The 21,547-nt window shown below is 54.1% G+C and overlaps 1 protein-coding gene across 11 annotated transcripts in view; it reads right to left on the minus strand.

Annotated features, from left to right (window-relative positions):
- Positions 1-21,547, minus strand: part of Tns1 (tensin 1) — a 222,643-nt gene that overhangs the window by 86,918 nt on the left and 114,178 nt on the right. For all 11 annotated transcript variants that reach the window (XM_052749829.1, XM_052749830.1, XM_052749837.1 and 8 more), the window contains 8 exons: positions 14,357-14,398; positions 13,088-13,138; positions 7,818-7,867; positions 5,881-6,061; positions 4,062-4,112; positions 2,965-3,087; positions 2,516-2,580; positions 416-499 (listed from right to left, as the gene is read on the minus strand). In XM_052749829.1, coding sequence (XP_052605789.1) covers positions 416-499; positions 2,516-2,580; positions 2,965-3,087; positions 4,062-4,112; positions 5,881-6,061; positions 7,818-7,861 — 548 coding nt within the window. In that variant the 5' untranslated portion in view covers positions 7,862-7,867; positions 13,088-13,138; positions 14,357-14,398. The remainder of the gene's footprint in view (positions 1-415; positions 500-2,515; positions 2,581-2,964; positions 3,088-4,061; positions 4,113-5,880; positions 6,062-7,817; positions 7,868-13,087; positions 13,139-14,356; positions 14,399-21,547) is intronic.

The raw sequence follows: 21,547 nt of genomic DNA on the forward strand, positions 1-21,547 counted from the left end.
CTGTCTGGGCTATTATTATACACCCCAGTAAGAACATGTGACTGGGGCCCTTAGCAAAATACTATAAATTCTCCCAAGAGAAGGTGCCCCCTTATGGTGCTATCTATGACCTCCAAGGATAGGCATTAAGGGACATCAGCGTCATGTGTACTCATCTACACGCTGAGATGGCCAAGAACAGCATGTGCCTTTGTACATAGGCACCTGCTCCTCCAGAGGCATGCCACAACAGACTCTCTTCTGCTAGAGGCCTCAAAAGCCAACTGACACCCCAAACTGTGGGCACCACCATGCCCATGCCACTACAGCCTTAATGCCTGTGCTTGGTATACCCTCAGTTAAGCAGATGCCCATCCCCTGAGAGTGCACAAGGCCAGTATCCACCACAAGGAGTATACACACACTGGGCACTCACCTCCTCTGGGACGGCTGGCCAATGGGCACAATCTTATCCTCATAGAATCTTTTCATTGCGAACCGGTCCAGAGCCTGGTCAGCACTGCAGGGAGACACAGATGGTCAGAGAAGCCCACTCCCACACCTGAGGGCCCCTTGTCCCCTCACCCAGGCATTCTGGAGTATTCCTTTACACTGTGTGAAGATATTTCACTGTGGTTGGTTTAAATAAAAGCTAAACAGCCCATAGCTAGACAGGATTTTCAGGGCAGAGAGAATGCTGGGAAGAAGGGCGGAGTTGCCAAGGAGTCGCCAGCCAGACACAGAGGAAGCAGGAAAGCAACGTGGGAAGAAAAAAAGGTAATAAAGCCACGGGGCAGAAAGTAAATTAAGAGAAATCAGTTCATTTAAGTTATAAGAGCTAGTTAGAAACAAGCCTAAGCTATCTGCTGAGGTTTCATAATTAATAAGGAGTCTCCATGTGGTTATTGGGGAGCTGGCTGGCAGGACTGAAAACGTCTGACTACACTCAGACTTCCCTAGGCTTGCACAGCCCCCCAGACAACCCTGGTTGCTGTGGAAGGATAAATCCCTCCTCCAACCATGCTGCACTGAGAAGCCTCCTGGAAGAGCATGCTCAATGTGGCAGTTTGAATGTAACTGGCCCCCATAAGTTCATAGGGAATAGTACTATTAGGAGTTGTGGCTTTGTTGGAGGAAGTGTGTCATTGTGGAGGCAGGCTCTGAGATCTCCTATGCTCAAGATACCACCCAGTGTCTCAGTTTACTTCCTGTTGCCTGTGGATCAAAGATGTAGAATTCTCAGCTCCTTCTCCAGCACCAAGTCTTCCTGCAGGCTGCCATGTCCCACCATGACGATAATGGACTAAACCTCTGCTGTAAGCCAGTCCCATTTAAATGTTTTCCTTTATAAGAGTTGCATGGTCATGGTGTCTTCACAGCAATAGAAACCCTGATTAAGACATTCAAGCATCTCTAATCCGTATGGCACAGCACTCAGTCAGGGACTCTATACCCAAGCTGCTTGGGCACTCATCCCTAGACTACTACTAATTGCTCCTGAGACATAATCCTTTCCATAAAACCTCATTCCCCTCACCAAATGAGGCTTAGAGGAGATTACATGAGGTGACACCCGTTAAGAGCTTGGCAGCCATGGGTGCCCACTCAGCAGACACAAGGCTGGGCTGGTTTCTGATACACTCCACACAACCCACTCACCCATCCTCTGAGCACACAGAGGTCATTCTGGTGCTCCAATAACTTCCCATCATGCTTACAGTAAATTCAAAGTTCTCATTAAGGCCAGCAAGGCCATTGCTCTCTGTTACCCTGGCTGCCCCAAGCATTCTCTGACTCTATACTCGCCAGGACCTTTGTTCAAACCCATAGCTCCTCTCCACAACCCACAGAAACCCTTTAGGTCTCTACAGCCACAGGTCCCCCTGACCACATGCTCCCCAGCCACTTCTAGCCTCTGTTCTCATAGTCACAATCATGGATGCTACTGACAAACTTGTTTGGTATTTAAAGCCCTCCAGGGCAGGAGTTGGGCTGTGCCCTCTGCATCCTTCCAAGTACCATGGAACATGGTCCTGGACATGGCAACATCTGGGCCGCCAGGCTGCATGAAGGAGCCTTCAGTCTCTGTGCTGAGTCAGGTCAGGACGGGATCTTTCCACTGGCTGGTTCCTACCCTTTCTCCCGAACACCAAGGAAAAAAGAAAACCCTGCCAGCCTGAGATAACTTCCAGCTTGACCCCTGGACCCAATTCTGATGCAACACCCTTCTGGCTTCTTCCCACCTCATCTAGGGAAATAGAAAGCAACTGAGGGAGGCTACGTGGTCCCCCAAACTGCTGGGTGGGTGTCTCCACACAGGGGAAGGCTCTCCTCTGGGCTGCCAGCTGTTTTCATCCTGCCTCAGAGCTGAGGGCACTTTCTCCAGCTCTGGAGGCCCCTGCACCTCTTATTCCCTCCTCGCTCCTCTAATTGAGGGCACTTCCTGGCCCCCAGAAGGCATGAGAGTGGGAGAGAGATGTCCCCAAATCAATGTCCAGATGACAGAAGCTGGGACAGAAGACAGCTGACCTCTCACCTGGCTGAAATGTTGCTGTAGTGCATATACGCTGCGATGACAACCCCAATCCTGCCTCGGTTTCCCTGCAAGAGGCAACAAGCAATCATTGTTCCAACAGGCTCTGCTGTACAAAGCCCATCCAGAAGCCTAGTGGCCAAGGGTGGGAGAGAAGAGTGCAGTTCTGGAGAAAGGAACACTGGGAAGGGAGGCAGGAGGGGAGCAGTGAGAAAAGCTAGCCCACTCTCCGCGGCTAGGAGCTTAAACTGCTGCCCTGCCCCCATTTGCTGGAGGTATACACTTGGGCAGAATATATAACGTCCTAGAATGGAGAACACAAACAGGTAGGTGAGTACAATCACACAATCTTAGCACCCAGGCAGGTGTGCACACACACACACACACACACACACACACACACACACACACACACACAAGCACGTGCACACAGGTACAGCCTGTGCTCTGACCTTGTTGTGGAGAACAACAACATTGTGGGGGTCTGCATTGAGCCAGGTGTCCATGGCCTTGCAGACGCTGCAGATCTTCTCCAGGGCCGGTGTGTGCAGATCAGGCCAGCCAAATTCCAGGACCTGTGGTTGAGACATAAGTAAGAAAAGGAAAGTCCGGGGACTCCATCAAGTCAGCCAGCACAGCATGGAAGTAGCCACCAGCAGCCAGGCCTCTGCTCTTGTCCTGCTTGCTAGTCCTGCGGAGAGGTAAGGCTTGAAGAGCAAAGGCCATGGCCTGGGACCCAGGCTCACAGTAAGACCTTAGGCAAGCCATGTCCCCCTACCAGAGCTATTGTCCTCATGGATGTGTGGCAACGTGTACAGAGTAGAATTGTGATCTCAAAGCTTCCAGAGAAACCTGAGCTCAGCGCTCCAACTCCCCTCCAAGGCTAGTTCAAGGCTGATTCATGATGACAGATGAAGGGATAGGGTCCCCTGGTGCTCACGCCACCTTAGATATACAGACTGTCCATTCTCAGGCCTCTGGGAGAAGTCTGAAGTATGCAGAAGCAGAGCTTCCCAGTGATCTTCAGCTCTCAAGCCCACAAGGCCTCCTCAGGCCCTCTCTAATTTCACAAAACACTAAATGAAAAGAGCCGCCCTTTGGCAGGATCCACAGAACATGCCTAAGCCAACTGTCCACTCTCAGAGACATGGTATGAGGCCCAGAGAAGTCTGTCACCTGCCTGAGGTCCCACACTGACAGGCACCAGAATCCAGGATGGAAGCCAAGGTCCTCTGCAAAGTCTCTAATAATCAGAGTAACAATCTACAATGCAGAGTAATCCCTGGGACAGGAGTCTATATAGAAAAGACACAGACACAGCCCCACTCTGTGCTGTGCTCCAGAAACCCTGGGCATTTCCTCCCCAGGGGCAGATGAGGCCAGAAACCACTGTGCGAAATTTCAGCAGTTGGTACTATAGTCATTTTGCAGATCTGAGATACCCTTGAACTTGGAACTGTCATGGAACCGCACAAGAGCATGCGTGTGCTCTGTCCTGCTATCCCAGGCTAGACCAGGCCGTGTCATCCTAAAACAGCCACAGACTCACCTTAGCATGGAGTTTCGTGACATCAGGCCTCTGCTCGGATAGGTTGAACAGCTAGAAAGAGACAAAGGAAGAGTGAGAAAGGAGAGAGTTTGTCCCCGCTTGTCAGGAGCCCGGGCACCCGCAAGCCATGAGCCCTGGGACTCCTACACCCGCTGTCACCCTCCTGCCTAACGACCATGTTTCCACCATGAATACACGCTGGCCAACAGGATCAGTAGAGAGCTCTCAGGAAAGGTGGAGGCTACCACAGTCAGCCAGGCCCCTTGCAAGGGAACATCCTGAACTGGGGATGAGAAGGGATGGAGCCCAGCCCACTGGTGGTGAGTGACAGTGGTTGGCCACCTCTGACTTTAGGACCAAATCCCAAGACAACACCATTTCTCTGTCTTGCAACCTCCTTCCACCATAAGGTGCAGGGCATCCCAGTGGACGCCCTCAAACACGTGGAGTCCTGCTCACGTCCCAGAGCCTATCCTGTCTGTCTCCCACGTTCCTTGACCCCCTGAAGGGCTGTGAGGAGTTGCTTGTCTCTCTCATGCCACCACAAGTTTGACAGTAGTTATGTCACCTCTTAGGAGGAGAGGGGACAGACCCCAGAAAGGGCAGGAAGGAGGGGGCTGCGACCGAGCACAGACATCCTAGAACTCCGTATTCCTGGAGCCAGAGAACTCCAGACACTCCCAGTCCCATTAAGGAACACACTTAATGACATTGACGATGTCACAGAGCTGGCTTCGTAACTAACGGCCAGCCACTCAGCTATCACAGAGCCAGAAGGAGAACCCAGGACTTTCCGTTATTTGAAGCCAAGCACTTCACTAATGCTCAGCGCGGATGACGGAGAGATGGTTACAGAGGCCTTCAAAGTGTGTGTCTCCCGAGAACTTCAGAATCTGGGACCTCTGGAAGTGGTTAAGGATCTTGCCAGGAGATATTCTTGGATTCAGGCTGATCCTAAGACCAACAACTGATGTCCTGATAGCCAGAGGGGAGACAGACAGGGATGGCCAGGTGAAGGTGGAGGCAGAAAATGGAACAAGGTGGCCACAAGCCCGGAAAGGCCTCGGAGTGCTGGGAGTGGGCAGGAGAGGGGAAGAGGCGAGGAAGGAAAGTTCCCCCAGGATTCAAGGGAGCGTGGCCTCACCGTCAACCAGATGCTGGGCCTCCAGAACACATTCCTGTCATTTTAAGCCAAATAGTGTGTGGCCATTTGTTCCAGCAACCCCGGTAACCTTGTGCAACCTCCTCAGCCCAGCTCTGCTAAACATGGCAAGCAGCACCCAGGAGCTCAGGGCCAGCAGTCCAGCCCCCACATACCTCCCTAGAGCATGGATCTGAGCCTCCCCTAGGAACGGTCACCTTCCTGCTGTAGAGGATAGCTCTGCCACCCACCTCCCAGACATCTGCTGTCTCTAGCCAGCCACGGGATACCCCAAAGCTGCACATGGCCAACTCTACTCCAGGGCTTACACCCAGAGCAGCTCCACCAGCCAGACCTCAGCTCTCTCTAGGATCCGTTCTTAAGGTGAAGAGGTTATCGGAGGGCCTGGCTTGTAGTGCAGGCTCAGTTAACATGAAACTGTGTCTTTATTCTCTTCTCCTAGTCTGCACACTGACACATTCACACATCCTCACCCTCACACACACACACTCACACACATGCACTCACAGGTACTCACACATTCTCACACTCAACACACACTTGGTTCCAGACGCTACTACACTCAACAGCACACGCTCTCCTGAGAATCAGCTCTCTCTGAGAAAAAGTGAAGGGATTGCATCCTCCTCAAGAGGGAGGGTGAGGAGGCATACCCACCAGGTAGTTGCCCCCATGTTTGGACTTCAGCATCTGGGCCACTTCACGGAGGTTGCTACGGAAGTTCTCCTCATTGGCTGTGCTGGGGAAGGACACGGCGATGATGCGCTCGGTGACATACACCAGGTCCAGCTCACAACTGTCCTCCATGGCTCGGCTCACACTCATGTTTCTAGAGAGACTGAGTAAAAGACAGGTCCAGGTCAGAACCCAGAAATCCAACCCTGCCTCTAACAAACACACTATGGATGTTTCTAAAAGGATCCAGAAGGGAAGGAGTGACTGGAAGGGTGCTCCCCAGAATCCTGGAGCAGAGCCCTGGCCATCTCCATGCCCTCAAACTGAGAAGACAGGAGGCCTCCCTGGGGAAGGGGGCAGCTCAGGTGATAGGCTCACATGGGCTCCAGCTGAGCCAGAGGCCAGGCACATTCCAGCCTCCCTCGGGCAGACTGACCCCTGCACTCCATCCCCAGCTCTCCCTGCAGAGATCATTCTTGGCCCAGGGCCCCCCTCATTCCTAAAGGCCAGAGACGTGAGAGGGTGCTGGGTGCTTGCTGCAGTGGTTTCATGGGTCCTAGGAGCAGTGGGAGCCCCTGGGCCAGCAACTGTCTTTCCCCTAGACACAGGGTGAGGGAAACTGGGAACTCACAGCTTTATGCCATCTACTTTTTCTACCAGAGGAGGAGTCATGTTATCTGCTGAGGTCCCTCCTCCCCGTGTTACCTGTTACCACACCCTCCCTCCCTAGCCAAGGTGGGCAACACTCCTCGTTTCTCTAACCTTCACTGTACTACAGCAGTATGGGGTTGAGGTTGGAAGGGGGTTAAAAGCAGCAGATCCTCTGGCCTGGGTGACAAAAGAGCCCCAGGACATCAAAGAGCCTAGAAATACCCAATTCCACCAGACTGGGTTGACATGGGCCCAGATGTCGGGATAGGTGGAGATAGAGGGCAGCCAAGGACAGTTCTCTCCGATGACATGGGGGTAAAAGTCTCTCCGATGACTGGGGTAGAAGCCCAGTGAGACCTGGACCGGAATCCCAGTCACTCCTTGTCCCTACTGTATCTCAGCAGCCACTGGACCAGAGCTCTGACTACAACCCAGGGGCCAGGCGCCGTCTGGACACTTACTCCAACTGTTGATACAGAGTAACCCCTATTCTCCATAGTCCTTTGGTCCTGGCTCTAAAGAAGGGACTGCATCCTCCTCAGAAAAACTCATAAACCCAGCCCATTTCTTTCTAGCCTTTCCCTCTGAGAGGCAGAGGAGGGAGACAAGCCAAGACAGCAACAAGCATGAGTCAGAGGTGGCCATCCTGGAGCAGTGGACAGGATCGACCTACCCAGCAGTTCCACTACAGGCTGGTTCCCAGGAAGGACACAAAGGCAGAACAGCGCCACCGGCTGGACAAGATTGGCATCACAGCTTTAAGTGTACCAAGCAGTGGAAGGATGGGGTTGGGGGACCACAAAGCGCCATCTGGGTCTATAGGAGCTCTAAGCAGAAACCAGGGAGCCTCAGAATGAAGGGAGAGAGAGGCAGGGTGTGGGCAAAGCTTGGAGTCTTCCTGTGTGTTCTCTTCCCTGTGTGGAGAACTCTACCAAGACCTCTCCACAACAGTCAGAGACCTCATCCACAGGGTCAGAACCAGCATGGGCCTCGACGGCAGCCGGCCCTGAGTGCCGCTTCTGACCAGTGGGTGACCTTGACAAGTCACTGCAGACATTCAGCAGCTCAGTGCCTTTACAAGGACTGATGAGCTCATGCGGGGAAATACCGAGTCCACCTCAAGGTCTGATCTAGAACTCACAATGATGACGGCCAAGGGCCACCTGAACTCTAGGCCTCTCACTAGGGCTGTAGAGCATCAGTCTTAGGACTCAGGATGGGACATGAGAATGCCCATACCCCATATCCTCCCTGTGTGCCCAGTGTACCTGAGAGGCTGTGGCTGCAGCTGGATGCTTGGGGAAACTCTCATGGAGTCCTGGAAAAGAGAGAAGACACAGTATTACAAGGGAGGGGGGGGGCCACAGGAAGGGAGAAGCAGAAAGGAGCCCAGGGCGTGGGCCACACACAGCTCCTCACCCCCTCCTTGATCAACACTCCATCCCTGTCACCCTAACGCACCAACACCCCAGCCACAAAAACCCAGAGGCCAAAAGTACCTGCTGTGGGAGAGACCCGGTTAGGTTGGAAAGAGGAAATCTCTGATATAAAGACACACAGCCACCTGGCTGGCTCCCCTGCTCTGGGGACACATCAGTGGTGGCTGGATTGGCAGAAATGCACCTCGCCCTAACTTTACCGGTCATCATAATAGTAACCTCAACTAGAGATCACAGACAGCAGCCACCAACGCTCTAGGGAAGCGAAGAGTATCTATCCTCCTCAGGCTAGCCCTGAACCTGTGTCCTCTGCCACAGCCACCCCTCACTCCCCCTCCTCCAAAGCCACAACGCTGAGTCACCGAATGGATGGAAAGCTTTGAGACGGAGCAGCAGGTGCGTGATTTACCATGGGAATCCACAGCCCTACATGTCTAAGGCTCCGTGCCTCTTCTCCTGTCTCCCCTGCCCCACATGCAGGGTATTGGCAGTACAAAATTAAGCCAACAAACCCAAGCTGGTGACTCAACTTTGCAGGGCAGCAGAGTGACATCCAGTGAAAGCATAGGGATCAAGCCACACAGACTTGTGTGGCTCTAGGTCCCAGCATTCTGCTGGGCAGCATGGGAGACGCATAGCCCACTGCACATGGTGAAATGTCACCAGGATGTCACAGAAAGACAGGGAAGCCCTCAATAGCTTGTTACGGGCAGGCAAGCAAAAAAAAAAAAAACACAAGAACAAAACAAACAAACAAACAAAAACATGCAGATGAGTCTCCTCACTCAGTGCCTAGCACTTGGTCAATGGCAACTGTCTCTTTAACTGTCACTCTCCTATCAACAAGAACTGAAAGAGAAGTTCCGGGAAGGGAAGGGACAACCATCCATCATCATGAAAAAAAAAAAAAAGTCCTGTTTTCCTCTCCCTCAGCAGCCACCGTCTACTCCCACCCATGCATAACAGGGCACCCCAGTTCTGAATTCCTGGGCTCCACCGAGCCACCTTTCCTGGCCACCAAATGGCAGCCTCCCTTGGAGGCAGCAAGACCACAGTCTGCAAAGAACAGGGACATAAGACACATGGTGACTCACCCCTGAATCCCTGGGAAATTGATGACGGAGCAGGATTCGAACTCAAGGAGCCCAAGTGGAGGGTATAGCACCCAATATGCAGAGTGTTGGGCTCTGAGGTCCAGCTCCCCATGGAGGACAGAGTCAGGGCCCCTGGCTGCGGGAGGGCTGGCCACCCTGGCACAGTGGGGCTGCTCGGGGCTCAGCAGAACTCAGTATAAGGAGGAGCCAAACAGCGCTGTCAGAGGAACGATTCTCAGTCTCTCAGCATTTCCTGCCCTAGGACTGGGGGTTGCGTGAGTCAGGCTAGGGCAGGAGAGGCGGGGACCAGGGTGTTTGGTTTTCAAACCCTAAACCAGGCTGTTTCAAAACTCCCCACCCCAAAGCACGCAGAAAGCCAACACTTCATCCATCCCATTGCACTGGTCTCTGATGAGGAGGCCTTGACTCTCCTCAGGCCCTGGGCTATGCTCCAGGCTCTAGGGCCACCCTGCTATAAATAGCCCCTAGGGCTTCATCTGCTACGGATCCACAGCCACTCTTGAAGGAAGCTACCACAGCTGCTTTGAACAACTGGAAGCCACAACTTAGCCAAGGCTTACGGTGCAGCCAAGACCAGGGCCAGGCGCAAGCAAGGAGCTGGAGGGAGACATTGGGCCATCTGAGCCAGAACTGACAAAGGAACCGGAGAGCCAAGCGGAGCTGGGAGCCTCCAAAGGCACAGGGCAAAGGATGCACAGGACCCAGAGACCAGGCTCTCAGTCCGGTTCCCCACCACCCTCTGGCCAAGGTTATAACACTCCACATTCCTGACTCCCGCCTGGAAGATAAATACTTGGCCCAAACAGAGTCTGGCCCTGCCGCCTCCAGAGGTGATAAGAAAGGTCCAGGCACTCTGCAGCAGGGTGGCTGGGGCAGAGATGCACAGGGGAAGCTGTCCTGGGCAGGGGACAGGGACTAACAGCTGGACGGTCACCCCTTGATGAATCACAGGGCCGGGCTACACTCCTACCAACAGGGCTTCCTGTTTTCTGCAAGGTTTGGGGACACATGACCCTTGCTGGCAGAAAGCAGGCTTGCACAGGGACTGTGGATGCATCGTGAGCACAGAACAGTAAAGAGGCAGCCAGGAGCAAACACACCCCTCCCGGTGCTCCAGCCTGCCCAGGTGACTCCCTATGAGACAGCAGGGTAAGTTGAGGTCTGGAGTCGGCTCTGTGCCCCGCTCACGGCCGACATTCCCTTGCGGGTTAAACTTTCACGGAGGCTGTGTTCTAGGCACCTGGGAGCAGAAGTGGAGAGGTCCAAGCCTCACCCTCATTCTGTACAGAGAGATCATTGTCAGTCCACCCGGCAGGACGCACAGTGGCTTAGTCTCATGAACTCGTTGGTAAAATGGGGGCCACACAGGGCTCTGCAATCTTTTACCTGCCCCACTTGGGACTCCCTGGGGAAGGTTTATTTTAAAAAAAGGAAAATAAATTCTCTGCCTGCCTGGAATCTCATTCTTTTCCCCTCTAGGGAATCTCAAAATTCTTAACTTCCTACGAGCTCCTCCCAAGACGGACCAATAATAGAACTTTTGATCCAACTGCCCAAGCACCGAACAGTCTGCCCTATCCGCATCTCTCAAACATGTCTCTCTTTTGCAGAAAGGCCTCCATGAAAGGGGATTCCGTAGCCTCCCCCCAAACAGCGTCTTTCCTCACTGTCAGGACGTCCCTCCTCATATCTAACCCTCATCCTTCCTGCTCTGGGCACCAACTCTTTTTTCCTTGGTCCTCCCTGCAGGCGAGAGCTGACCATAGCTCAGGCGTTCCTGAGTAGCTCCAGGTCTGCAACTTGAGGCTGCGCTATTTGCCACCTTCTGCTCCCCATGGCCTATCCACGCAGCAAGAGCTATGGGAACCTCGGGTCTCTGGTGGGGCTTGTTTGCAGCTAGAAGCTGGGAGAAAGCCTGCTTTCCCTTCAAGAGTAAACAAAACACCTCTGGACAGAAAAAAAAAAAAAAAAGGTTTCCTGAACCTAGGTCCCCAGGGTCCCAGCTGAGAGGAGGGTCTACCAGTGAACACCAGGGGTCGAGTGAGGCAGCCAGAGCCCAGCCCTTCAGTCCTGCATCTCCTCGGGTTGAGACCCCCCACACAGGCCCCTGCGGCCACACCTCTTCCTGCCCCCCCTTCCTGCCCACCACTTGGATTTTTCCAAAACAAAGTGCGACACACCACACGTCTGCAGCCTCTACTGCACACCAGCTCCATCAGAGGAAACCGCCTGGAGAGGCCAGAGCAGGAAACACCCCACAAACAAGCCAGTGCCCTGAGCCGGTTCCTCCTTCCCCCTGCCCAGCGCACAGAAGAGCCCCGGGCAGCCAGGAGACCAGTACTGCAGCCCCGGGTCAACCCACCTATGACAGCTGTCTGGAAGCCTGACGGCAGGTTTCCATTCCTCTGCAGCAGGCAGGCCCTTCTGGGATCTGCTCTCCTGCTTGCCCTTCTTACACTTCTTCACTGAGACTCATTTGCTCCGTCCTCCAACCTCCAGATGAGGCACCACCCTGACCCACCCTAACACACAACCACTTGCAGATTCTCTGACCCCACACCAACCAAGGTCTTTCCTGAAAACTAAAACAAGATACCATCAAACACAACTAAGTGGTCACCCCTTCCACGCGACCAAGGTCAAGCATGCCCTCGGGGTCATTAGCCCTTCTAGAATTCTAACTGTACTCCTTCTGGCTTGGCTATAGTTATGGATTCCATTTGGCCCAGGCTAGGGATGCAGGGTCAGAAATCCTAGGACGTAACTTCTAAACATGCCCAGAAAATCAACTAAAAGCAATGATTCAGAGGCTACCACTCTCCCTTGGCCAATGGTTAAGTGTCCTGGATGACATGTATCCAGAGACATTCAATGGATACCTCAAGTTTCTGTTTCCTCATCTATAACACGGAGCCACAGCATCTGCCACACACCTCGTCCTGAAGGCATACAACCTCCCAGCCTAGCTCCTGGCCCCGAAAAGAAATAACGGCAGTGAGACCAGCTGATATTTACTAAGCACCCATCATAGCTGGGAGTGCCTTGAGCTAGTTCATCCTTTGCCATAACACACACAAAACTAAATTCCCGAAAGCATCCTGAGTACCAGTAGACAGGGATCCTCACGTACCTCCACGGAGCCTTCCCCCAACCTAGGAGCCCACGCGGCCCCTGGACAGTTCCACTCCTTATTGCTGGCTCTATGGCGGCCCGGGATGGTGCAGCAGTATCGGTGGGCCACCCTTGGGAGCTGCTACGGCTCAGCCCCTCCCTGTGGGGCCCTCCCTACCAGAGGCCAGGCAGCTGTCAGATGATAGGGCCTCGTGCCATCAACAGCTCCCCCTGTGCCAACCGCCAAAACCACTCCCTGTTCCTCTCCAGGCCTGCAGTGGACGGAGGGGCCAGCATGGGGCACAGGGTAGAAAAGACCCGAGGAAGGTCAAGTGTCCTCTGTGGGGCCCGCCAGGGGTGTAGAGACAAGCCAGCCCCAGCAGAGATCAGGGGCTCCTGTGCCCTAGCCAGAGTTCCTTCTGATTGAGGAACTTGTCCCCTGGCCCGCCCCCCTCATAAAACCGAAGACAAAATGAGCAAGGACCAGATAACCTCCTTCTTTCAGAATCCTGAATCAGAAGCCGAAAAGTCACACCGCATTCGCCATTTCCCGAGACTCCTGGCTCCAGGCAAGCACCCCCGACAGTGTCTCCAGCATCTAGGGACACCTTAAGAGCCCAGGGCCCCTTTACAGAGCCCTGTTTCCCTCCACCCCTTCCAAGCCTGCCTTCCACCAAGCCTAGCTCTCAGATCCGCCTCTCTGTCCCTCCCTCACCCAGAACTGCCATGGCACAGTGGTGAAGACAGTTGCCAAGCCTGAACCCAGCAAGTGACTTCATGGGCCTTCTCTTTTCCCAACACTCTAGTCAAGCCAGCCAGGCCCCCTTCAAGAGAGTTGCGAGCAGTCTTGGCCCCTGCCCTCCTTATACTCACCCCTTCCTGGAGGCCTTTTGGAGAGCTTCCACCCTTGCGGTCTCCTTCCCCCTGTAGGCAGAGGAGGGGCTGTCACAGATGGGGCAAGATGAACAGTGTAAGGTTCCAGAATTCCTACCTGCTGGGATCGGGGTGGAGCGTGAAAGGGTATCAGAAGGTCGGGGGGAGGGGGGGGTTCTGTTACCCAAACACCTGTTTGTCCACTCAAAGGCCCGGTGGAGAAAGGTAAACCCTCTCCTTCGGGCCCACCCCTGTGGGACACTGTTATTCCATTTTGAAGATGAGAAAGCTAAGGCCCAGACACGCTCTCCCTCACCTGAAGTCCCACAGGTAGGGTCTTTGCCTCCAGCCCATAGTTTCAAGCTGGCCTCTCCCATCCAACAACTCTTCCAGCCTCAGTTTCCCCCACTGCAGAGCCCCCCACATTCTTCTCATCCTCTCCCATCTAGCCTGGAGGAAACTCTGCTCATGTAGTCCAAAAGATCGGTGGGAAGTCTGCCCAGCTTTCTCATATTCCGCCACTCCCATGCCCTCTTTGTGTGTGCATGTGGGTGCATGTGTGCGTGCGTGAGTGTGTGTGTGTGTGTGTGTGTGTGTGTGTGTGCGTGCACGCACGCGTGTGTGCGTGTGTGTGTGTGTGTGTGTGTGTGTAGATGCACATGCGTGTGGATCACCTTCACAAACCTGTATTACTAAAGCAGACAGGTCCTGCCACCTTCTTACCCTCTCAAGCAAGATTGGCATTTGAGACAGGATCTCTCACTAGCCTGGGACTTGTCCCCAAGGGTCCCGCTGTCTCTCCCTCCCCAGCCCTGTGGTTACAAGCATGTGCCACCCAACTGGGCTTTTTTCCCAGGTTGTTTCTGGGGATCGAACGTAGACATTCAGGCTTGTACAGGTACTTCCCTGATGGAGGGTTACCAGGGCCTCCTTTTTTTGTTTGTTTTTTTGAAAGAGGTCTCACTACGTAGCCCAGGCTGACCTAAACCTGCGGGTAACCCTCCTGCTTCAGCCTTCTGGATGCCAGGTTGACAGGCCTGAGACATTTAGCATATTTCTGGCAGAGAGGCTTCGTCAGTGATCTCCTCCACAGCCCCACCCTGCTCCCTCTCTGTCGGCCTCACTCAGGCAGCCCATGGCTGCACACAGGTTCCAAGATCATCGGCACCCCTTCCTCCAGGCTCCAACCCCTCCCCCATCTCTAAACCCACCCTTCCCGCAACCCCCTTCCAGCAGGGGCCCCCTCATTCTGGCCTTGCTGTCACTCACCACATCCACTACATTCTTGGGGACAGTCTCCGTGGTGATGGGCTAGGGACAAAAACAGAAAACAGTGAAACAGGGAAATGCTGGCACAGCTGCCTTCTAGGCCGGCAGTCAGGGTGGTAGCAAGGGCACAGTCCCAAGCTTCAAGACATCACTTGGCTAGTCCCAAGCTGGGGAAGCAGCCTTTCCAAAATGACACACAATCTTATTAGTCATGGTCATGGAGCCATCCAGTTCCGCCCTCACCAAGGGCCCACACTAGGTGTCCAAGCAAGCCTCAGACCACTCAATAAACGAGGATGACGGGACGAAGCACTCTTGCTCCAGCTAGCCAGGGCTTTTCGCCTCCACTGTGTCTATCCAGCACGAGAACCCATCAAGGCAGGGACTACCATGGCCTGCTAGCCCCAGCAAACGGACAGAAGTTACGAGAGTATGGGCTCCTGGGGTCAGAGCCTGCCTGCCAAATACCGCCCAAGTCCCAGCTCTCCAGTGGCCTGCTGGCCCCACCCTTGGTACCTCTGGTACACATACAAGCACGTCCATACCCACTCGACACTGTGCCTTCTCCTCCTCTTGGTGGGAGCTCTGATTATACCCCATATGGTACCCCATTGCCCCTCCCCCATCTGTGCCTTCCTAAAGGAACGGTCTGAATCTGGCCCTATACATTGCATTTCTCCAACCACAGTTAATTTGGGAATTTGAGATTTTGTTTTTATTATTTTTATTATGTGCATGTGTGCATATCCATGTGTGGATTTGTTGACATGAGTGCAGGTGCCCATACAGGCCAGCAGCATCAGATCTCTGGAACTAGATTTACAGGTGGTTGCAAGCCATTCCACAGGAACGCTGGGAACTGAACTCTGGTCTCCTACAATGAGCAATACATGCTCTTAACTGCTAAGTCATCTCTCCAGCCCTGATTTTGGACTCTGGGTCTACCTTCACCCAAGTAAGCATAAGGACATTTTGATCAGCTCAATAGTAACTCCCTAATGCCAGGAACCAGGGGGACCAGAAGTGGGCCAAACATGCACAGATGGACCATCCCAGCATCCTCCCTCCACCCCAGTCCACACAGGAGCTTCATCCTAAAAGTGTCCAGAAGAGTAAAGGGGGTGGGGGTAGGGGGATAGGAGCTTCCAAGGCCAATCTCACCTCCCTATCATCCCTAGAGTTCTGTCACTCCAAGAGAGGACTGTGACCACCAGAAAGGCTATTGGCACTGGGTGTCCCACGTACCTAGAACTTCTGAGTCATCACATGCTGTAGGGACCAGGAGTGTGTATCTCCAACAGGGTCCTGGATGGCTCTACGAGGAGACAGCCCAGCCCCCACCCTGACTCTGCTGTCAGCAGGGTGACCATAAGTAGGCTACCTGTTCTTGCGCCCACCTACATGGCTGCCTGGGGTAACTGCAAGTTGAGTGAATGGAATAAAGGCTTCCTATGAAGAGGGCCTGGCTCCTAGCACAGGCTAGTCCTTACTGCTTACCCTCTCACTCTGGAGTTCCACACACACACACACAACATGGAGGCCCGCCCAGCCCCGCCCTACTCAGACCCGCGCCCAGCCTTCTCCAAGCCATAAAACTATAGGCCTCGGCAGAGTGGAAGAAATGCACCCTTCCTGCCAGGGATCATCTGAGCGCTGTCCCCTCTGCCCCCACCCCTTCCCTTGCCAGCTGGAGGCCAGCCACAGGCAAGAATCGCCAGCAGTCAGATGCCTTCAACACACTGTCCCGCATGTCTCCTGAGGAGCTAAAAATTTCCAAATACCCAGATTGCCCTGCAGAGTTCATAACCTCAGCCCAGTATGCATGCATCCCTTCGACCCTAGTTCTCCAGGACTAACTACCAGCCCTAAACTACCTGAGAATGGAAAAATGCAGGGACTGGATTGTCCCAGCTGGGCAGAGTCGGCTAAGGCCTGCCCAAGCTCTCATATGGCACAGTTTGGGACACTCCCAGAGACTCTCCAGGGCAGGCGGAGACTCAGAAGTGGCAGTCTCAGAGAACTGTGGGGCCTCGATTATACTTCAAGTGCAGGTCCCCCATGCAAACAGGCAGGCAGGCAGGCACACATGCACGTGAGTGTGCACACACACACAAACACACACACACACACACACACACACACACACCCTCCCTGGTTGATTTCTAGTCCTAAGGAAAAGAGGTGTTTATTTATTTTATATGTATGTGTATGTGCCTGAGTGTACATATGTGTACCACTTGTGTGCAAGTGCCTGTAGAGGCTGGACGAGGGCATCAGATCACCTAGAACTAGGGTTACCAGTCACCTAACGTGGGTGCTGGGAATTGAACCAGGTCCTCTGCAGGAGCATCAGTGCTCTCAACTGTTCCGCCATCTCTCTAGTCTTTGATTTTTTTCCCTTAGAACACATTGCTCTCCAACACTCTATTTTGTATTTACCAACATCCTTTACAGCCTGTCTCTCACCGAAATATGAGCCATGCCCACACTGAGCATAGAACAGTGCCTGGCACACTGTGGGCCCTAGGGAAACATCTGTGGAATGAACAATCTCCTTGCTCCCTTCTCTGATACCCTAATCATACTCAGAATTGACTGACAATAAAACAGCAGCCCAGGTCCCCTGGACGTGTGAAAGCCTTCACCTTCATTTTTGTTTAGTTTTAGATCAGGACCTTTCTAAACCACATGCATGCACGCATGCATGCATACACACACAAATGCATGCACGCATGCACACACATGCACACTGCATCCTCATATGTCACTCTCACTACTACAGGGCCTTGAGACATCACCTCCTCCTGCCCCCTGACCCACAGACAGGAACTGAGGTGTAGGTGGAAGACCTGCCAGGATCTTGAATAAGATGCAAGGCAGGACCAAGTTGCCCCAGGCCTGCAGAGCCCAGTGCCAAATTCATTTCACTGCCCCTCTCCTGGGGTCAGTTGACATCTCAAGGTCAGCTACATAAGGTTGGTTCACATGGAATCTAAGCAAGGACAATGCTGGCCTCACACAGGAGTCCCTAAGCCCTGTCAGCCCAGGTCTAGAAATTGAAAGTGGCATCCCACACACACCTGTCTTGCATTCTGCACAGTATCTCTGTCCCTGAGAGGCCATGCCTCCTCACATTTGGCGCCTGACCCGCCTCCCCTGTCTCCCCCTAGTGCATGCCATGATCTAGAGATACCTTTTCCCAAGGCTAAAGAAACAACAACAGCTTGATGTGCAACAGACTGGGGACCAACCAGGCTCTGCGGTTTTCATCCCAGCTCTCACAGCATCCTGGGAAGTGCATGTCACCCATCTCACAGATGAGGCGAGTGGATAATGCCCGGAGGAAGAGAGCTGGCATCTGAACTGCCCTCATGTCCTCACAGGCTCCCCTCCGTCTCTCACTCCCTGTGTGTGTGTGTGTGTGTGTGTGTGTGTGTGTGTGTGTGTGTGTGTGTGTGTAGGTGTGCGTGCGCTTGAGTGCACTTATGTGGAAGAGACCAGAGGACAACACCTCACTGATTTGGCTACTCTGGATGGCCAGCAAGCCCCAGGGCTCTTCCTGTCACTACCCAGTGCTCGAATTACAGGCAAGCACCACTGTGCCTGGTTCTCCATGGTGCTGGGATTGAACTCAGAGTCTGCATGCTTGCACGTCAAGCACTCTCGCCCACTGAACCATCTTCCTAGCCCCTTTCAGCAGAGACCCCACTTCTGGGGCCCTCAAGGCTAGTTACAGCAGACCCTCGCCAAGGGTCACCACTAAGAACAGACTGCTTCCCTGCACTTTCCTGGGAAGACTGGGAAACGCAAGAGACTGCGGTGGGAGAGAGAGAGCAAAGGACTTCCTGAATTTGCCGTGAACCACAGGGTGGGTAAGGACGCTGAACATCCTTTCTTCAATTCCCTTCCATCCACCCGAAACAGACATGCATGCCCACTCGATTCCTGTGTACATGCTGACTGATCGAAGGTGAGCATATCCTGGAAGACTGGAAGGCTGGGACACCTGCCTGCGGATCATATGGTAGAATGCACTGGTGGCCTGCCAGGGAGGCTGCGTCAGGGGGAAAAAATGTATCTGTGGGCTACTGTTTAGAGGAAGGAAATACTGGGCCTTGGGGATGCCCCAGCCTTAGCCCAGGGCTCGGGGGCAAGAGGGAGGGTGCAGAATGCAGACTCAGCCTCCAGCGGAACATTCTGTCCAGAACTCTTCAAACCCTCAGCTCTAGCCTGCCAGCTCTCTCTCTGCTCTTGTCCCAGGGGAAGTCTGGAATCTGGGCAGTTTGGGAGCCAAAAAGACCCCGTGACATCACATCTGCCACCACGCTGATGATCTGTGAGGTCACCCAGCACTACCTATCTTGGGAGGGGAAGGGCCTGGGAGCTAGTGGGGACAGCCAGAAGCGGCTGGAATTGCTCAGCTCCAGGGCCTAGGGAAAACTATTCTGGGCCCACTTCTTTCCCAAAATAGAACCGCAAGTAGATATGGGGTCGGGTGCCGAGAGGCGGGGGACAGGGCATGGCATTTGGGGATATTTAGCGGAGTATGGTAGTGGGGGGCTGGGTTGCATACTGGAGGCCCAGCCTCATAACACCCCATGAGGGCACCTTCTCAAGAGTAATGATAACAACATCAACCCCCAGGCAGCCGCGGTGGCAGAGGAAGCCAGAGCCTCCACTCGGAAAGCCAGCTTTGGGTCAACTGTTTGCCCAGGCCTCCTGAGCCTTCCATCCACTTCACGGTCACAAGGGTTGGAGAAGGAGCATTCGGCTCCTCTTCTGGCACTTTCCAAGAGGATACTCAGGTCTACAGGAGCCCAGGTCTGCCCTCCGAATCTGTGTCCCTGCTCTGCGCCACTCCGAAAGCACCCAGAGGCGACGGGGGTGGGGGTGGGGGGGTGGGGGGGGCAGCTGGGGCCGAAGAAGCAGGACTCAGGGCAGGCAAGAGGCCCAGGTGGCAGGAACGCTGACCTAAATGTTCAGGTCAGGCTGCTGCCAAGGCCACTGCCTCTCTCAGACACACTCAGGCCATCAAGGGAAAAGAACAGGCTCTTGGTGATTAAGTGGAAAGCTATGTCTGACTTCCGCACCCCCAGAGGAGCGCCAAGCAAGTCTGTTCCTGTCCTCAGCCCCTCCTCCGAGCCAACCCTGAGGGGCCCGGCACTATAGCATGGGCTAAGGACATCCTCACCAGCCACACCTCAGGGCTAGGCAGAGTACTGAGTCCCTCTGAGCACAGCTCTCCTCCCCCGGGGGGCCAGGTCTGGCATAAGGCTGTGCCTCCTCCACATCCTTCGGCTAATCTGGCCCAGGGCCCATGAAGCCCCTGCTTCATGTCTACCCCAGTCCCTTCCACCTGCCATCCCATGGCCACCTCTTCCTGCCAAGCCACCCCCAGTTGGCAGCAGACTCCCACTCTAAAAGCCTGCTTTGGGTCAATTGCCTGTTCAAGGACCCATAATGGCCCTTAGTGCTTAGCACTCAAGGTCCTGTTCTCCACCCAAGCCATGAACTCCTCTAGGCCTGGTCCCTCCCTCTCTAGCCCCAGAGTCAAAAGTTGGCCCTCTTCCCTGTCCCCAGCCTGGCCCTCCTCTCCGGTAGAGTACATTCCCACCTCCATCTTACAGCACTCCCCACCTGCCAGCTGGGGCCACCAAGTGGGTGTCTAGACCCAGGTAATATGCAAGGTGTCCTCTCCCCAGAGCAAGAGCAGGCTGGCCAACATGTATAACCGTATTTGTTCACCTGCTTCTGCAATTTGTACCAAGGCTTATGTCCTAGTCCGAGCACCTTCTAGAACCCTCTCTACGCCTTCCTCCAAACGGGCCCTGCCAAAAGAGGCAAGCTCTCCAAGGCACTGCACAAGTGGGTTCACTTATTCCCCTGAACCCCAAGGCTCCCCCTAGTGAGAGCCTAGAGTCGGGCACTGATGCATTCTATGGTATGGTGCCCCCCCCCCCACCCCCCGCCTTGCCTCCTGACCTGGCAACCCTGTGTACCCTGGCCTGGCAGCCCAGCCTAGGCTTATACCACCCAGACACAGCTCTGCCCCAAACATCAGGCTGCTGAGGGCAGGATCCCGCATCCTAACTGAGCCTCTCCCAGTAGTGGTCAAAAGAGGCTTTGACCTCTGACCTCTGGGGACCCTGTCAAGACAGGATCTGAGTGGGCCTGAGGAGGCTGGTAGCTGGCACCCCACCCCCAACAGGTGTCAGTGATTAGTGAGGGGTTCCAGCTGCAGACATCAGCCGAGCAGCCCAGCAGCCGGTGGGCCATGTTTGATGTTTGAAACCTCTTCCTGGCTCTCAGACCCACCCTCCCCCTGGACAATCTCCACCTCCTAAGTGCTGCTTTGGGGAGCAATAGAAAACAAGCCCAAGCCTTCCAAGCATGGCCTCAGGCACCCGACCCTTCTGGACTATGCAGCCCTCGCTGTGCCTGACTGAGCGGCACAACCGCCTCCCCCGTCCGGGGTCTTCTGGAAGCTCAGGCCCACAGGCTCCCTCCCTTTGGAAGCCAGCCTCCGATCAACCTTCCCTCCTGGCATGGCTCCATTTTTCCAGACTTTTCTAAAGATGGCCACCCATGTCCCTCTCCGCACCCTGGGATTAAATTCATCAGACCCACAAAGCATTTCCCTGTCACAGTCCTTGATGGAGGAGATGACATTTGCAAGCCAATCCTCCAGTTTTCCCAGACCAGCTCATCACCCTCTTCCTCCTCCTCCTCCTCCTCCTCCTCCTCCTCCTCCTCCTCCTCTTCTTTTCTGGTGGTTAGTTTAAAAAAAAAAATAGGATCTCACCGAGAGCAGTGGTGGTGCACGCCTTTAATCCCAGCACTCAGGAGGCAGAGGCAGGCAGATCTCTTTGAGTTCGAGGCCAGCCTGGACTACAGAGTGAGTTCCAGGAAAGGTGCCAAAGCTACACAGAGAAACCCTGTCTCAAAGAGAAAAAACAAACAAACCAACCAGGATCTCACCATAGACCAGGCTGGCCTTAAACTCTATAGAGCTAAGAATGATCTTGAACCTCTGAACTTCTTGCTTTCACCTCCTGAGTACTGGGATTACAGGCCTGTATCACCATGCCCAGTTTCGTGCCATCCTCTTCTAACAGGAGGCATCCAGATGTCTGCTGCTCCAGACCTTATGATGGGGGTCCTTTATACAGCACTTTAAAATCTTGGGGTCCA

The sequence above is a fragment of the Peromyscus californicus genome, unplaced genomic scaffold (assembly GCF_007827085.1).
Source record: "Peromyscus californicus insignis strain IS unplaced genomic scaffold, ASM782708v3 Scaffold_21__1_contigs__length_65335640, whole genome shotgun sequence".
In the NCBI taxonomy this organism is placed as follows: Eukaryota; Metazoa; Chordata; class Mammalia; order Rodentia; family Cricetidae; genus Peromyscus; species Peromyscus californicus.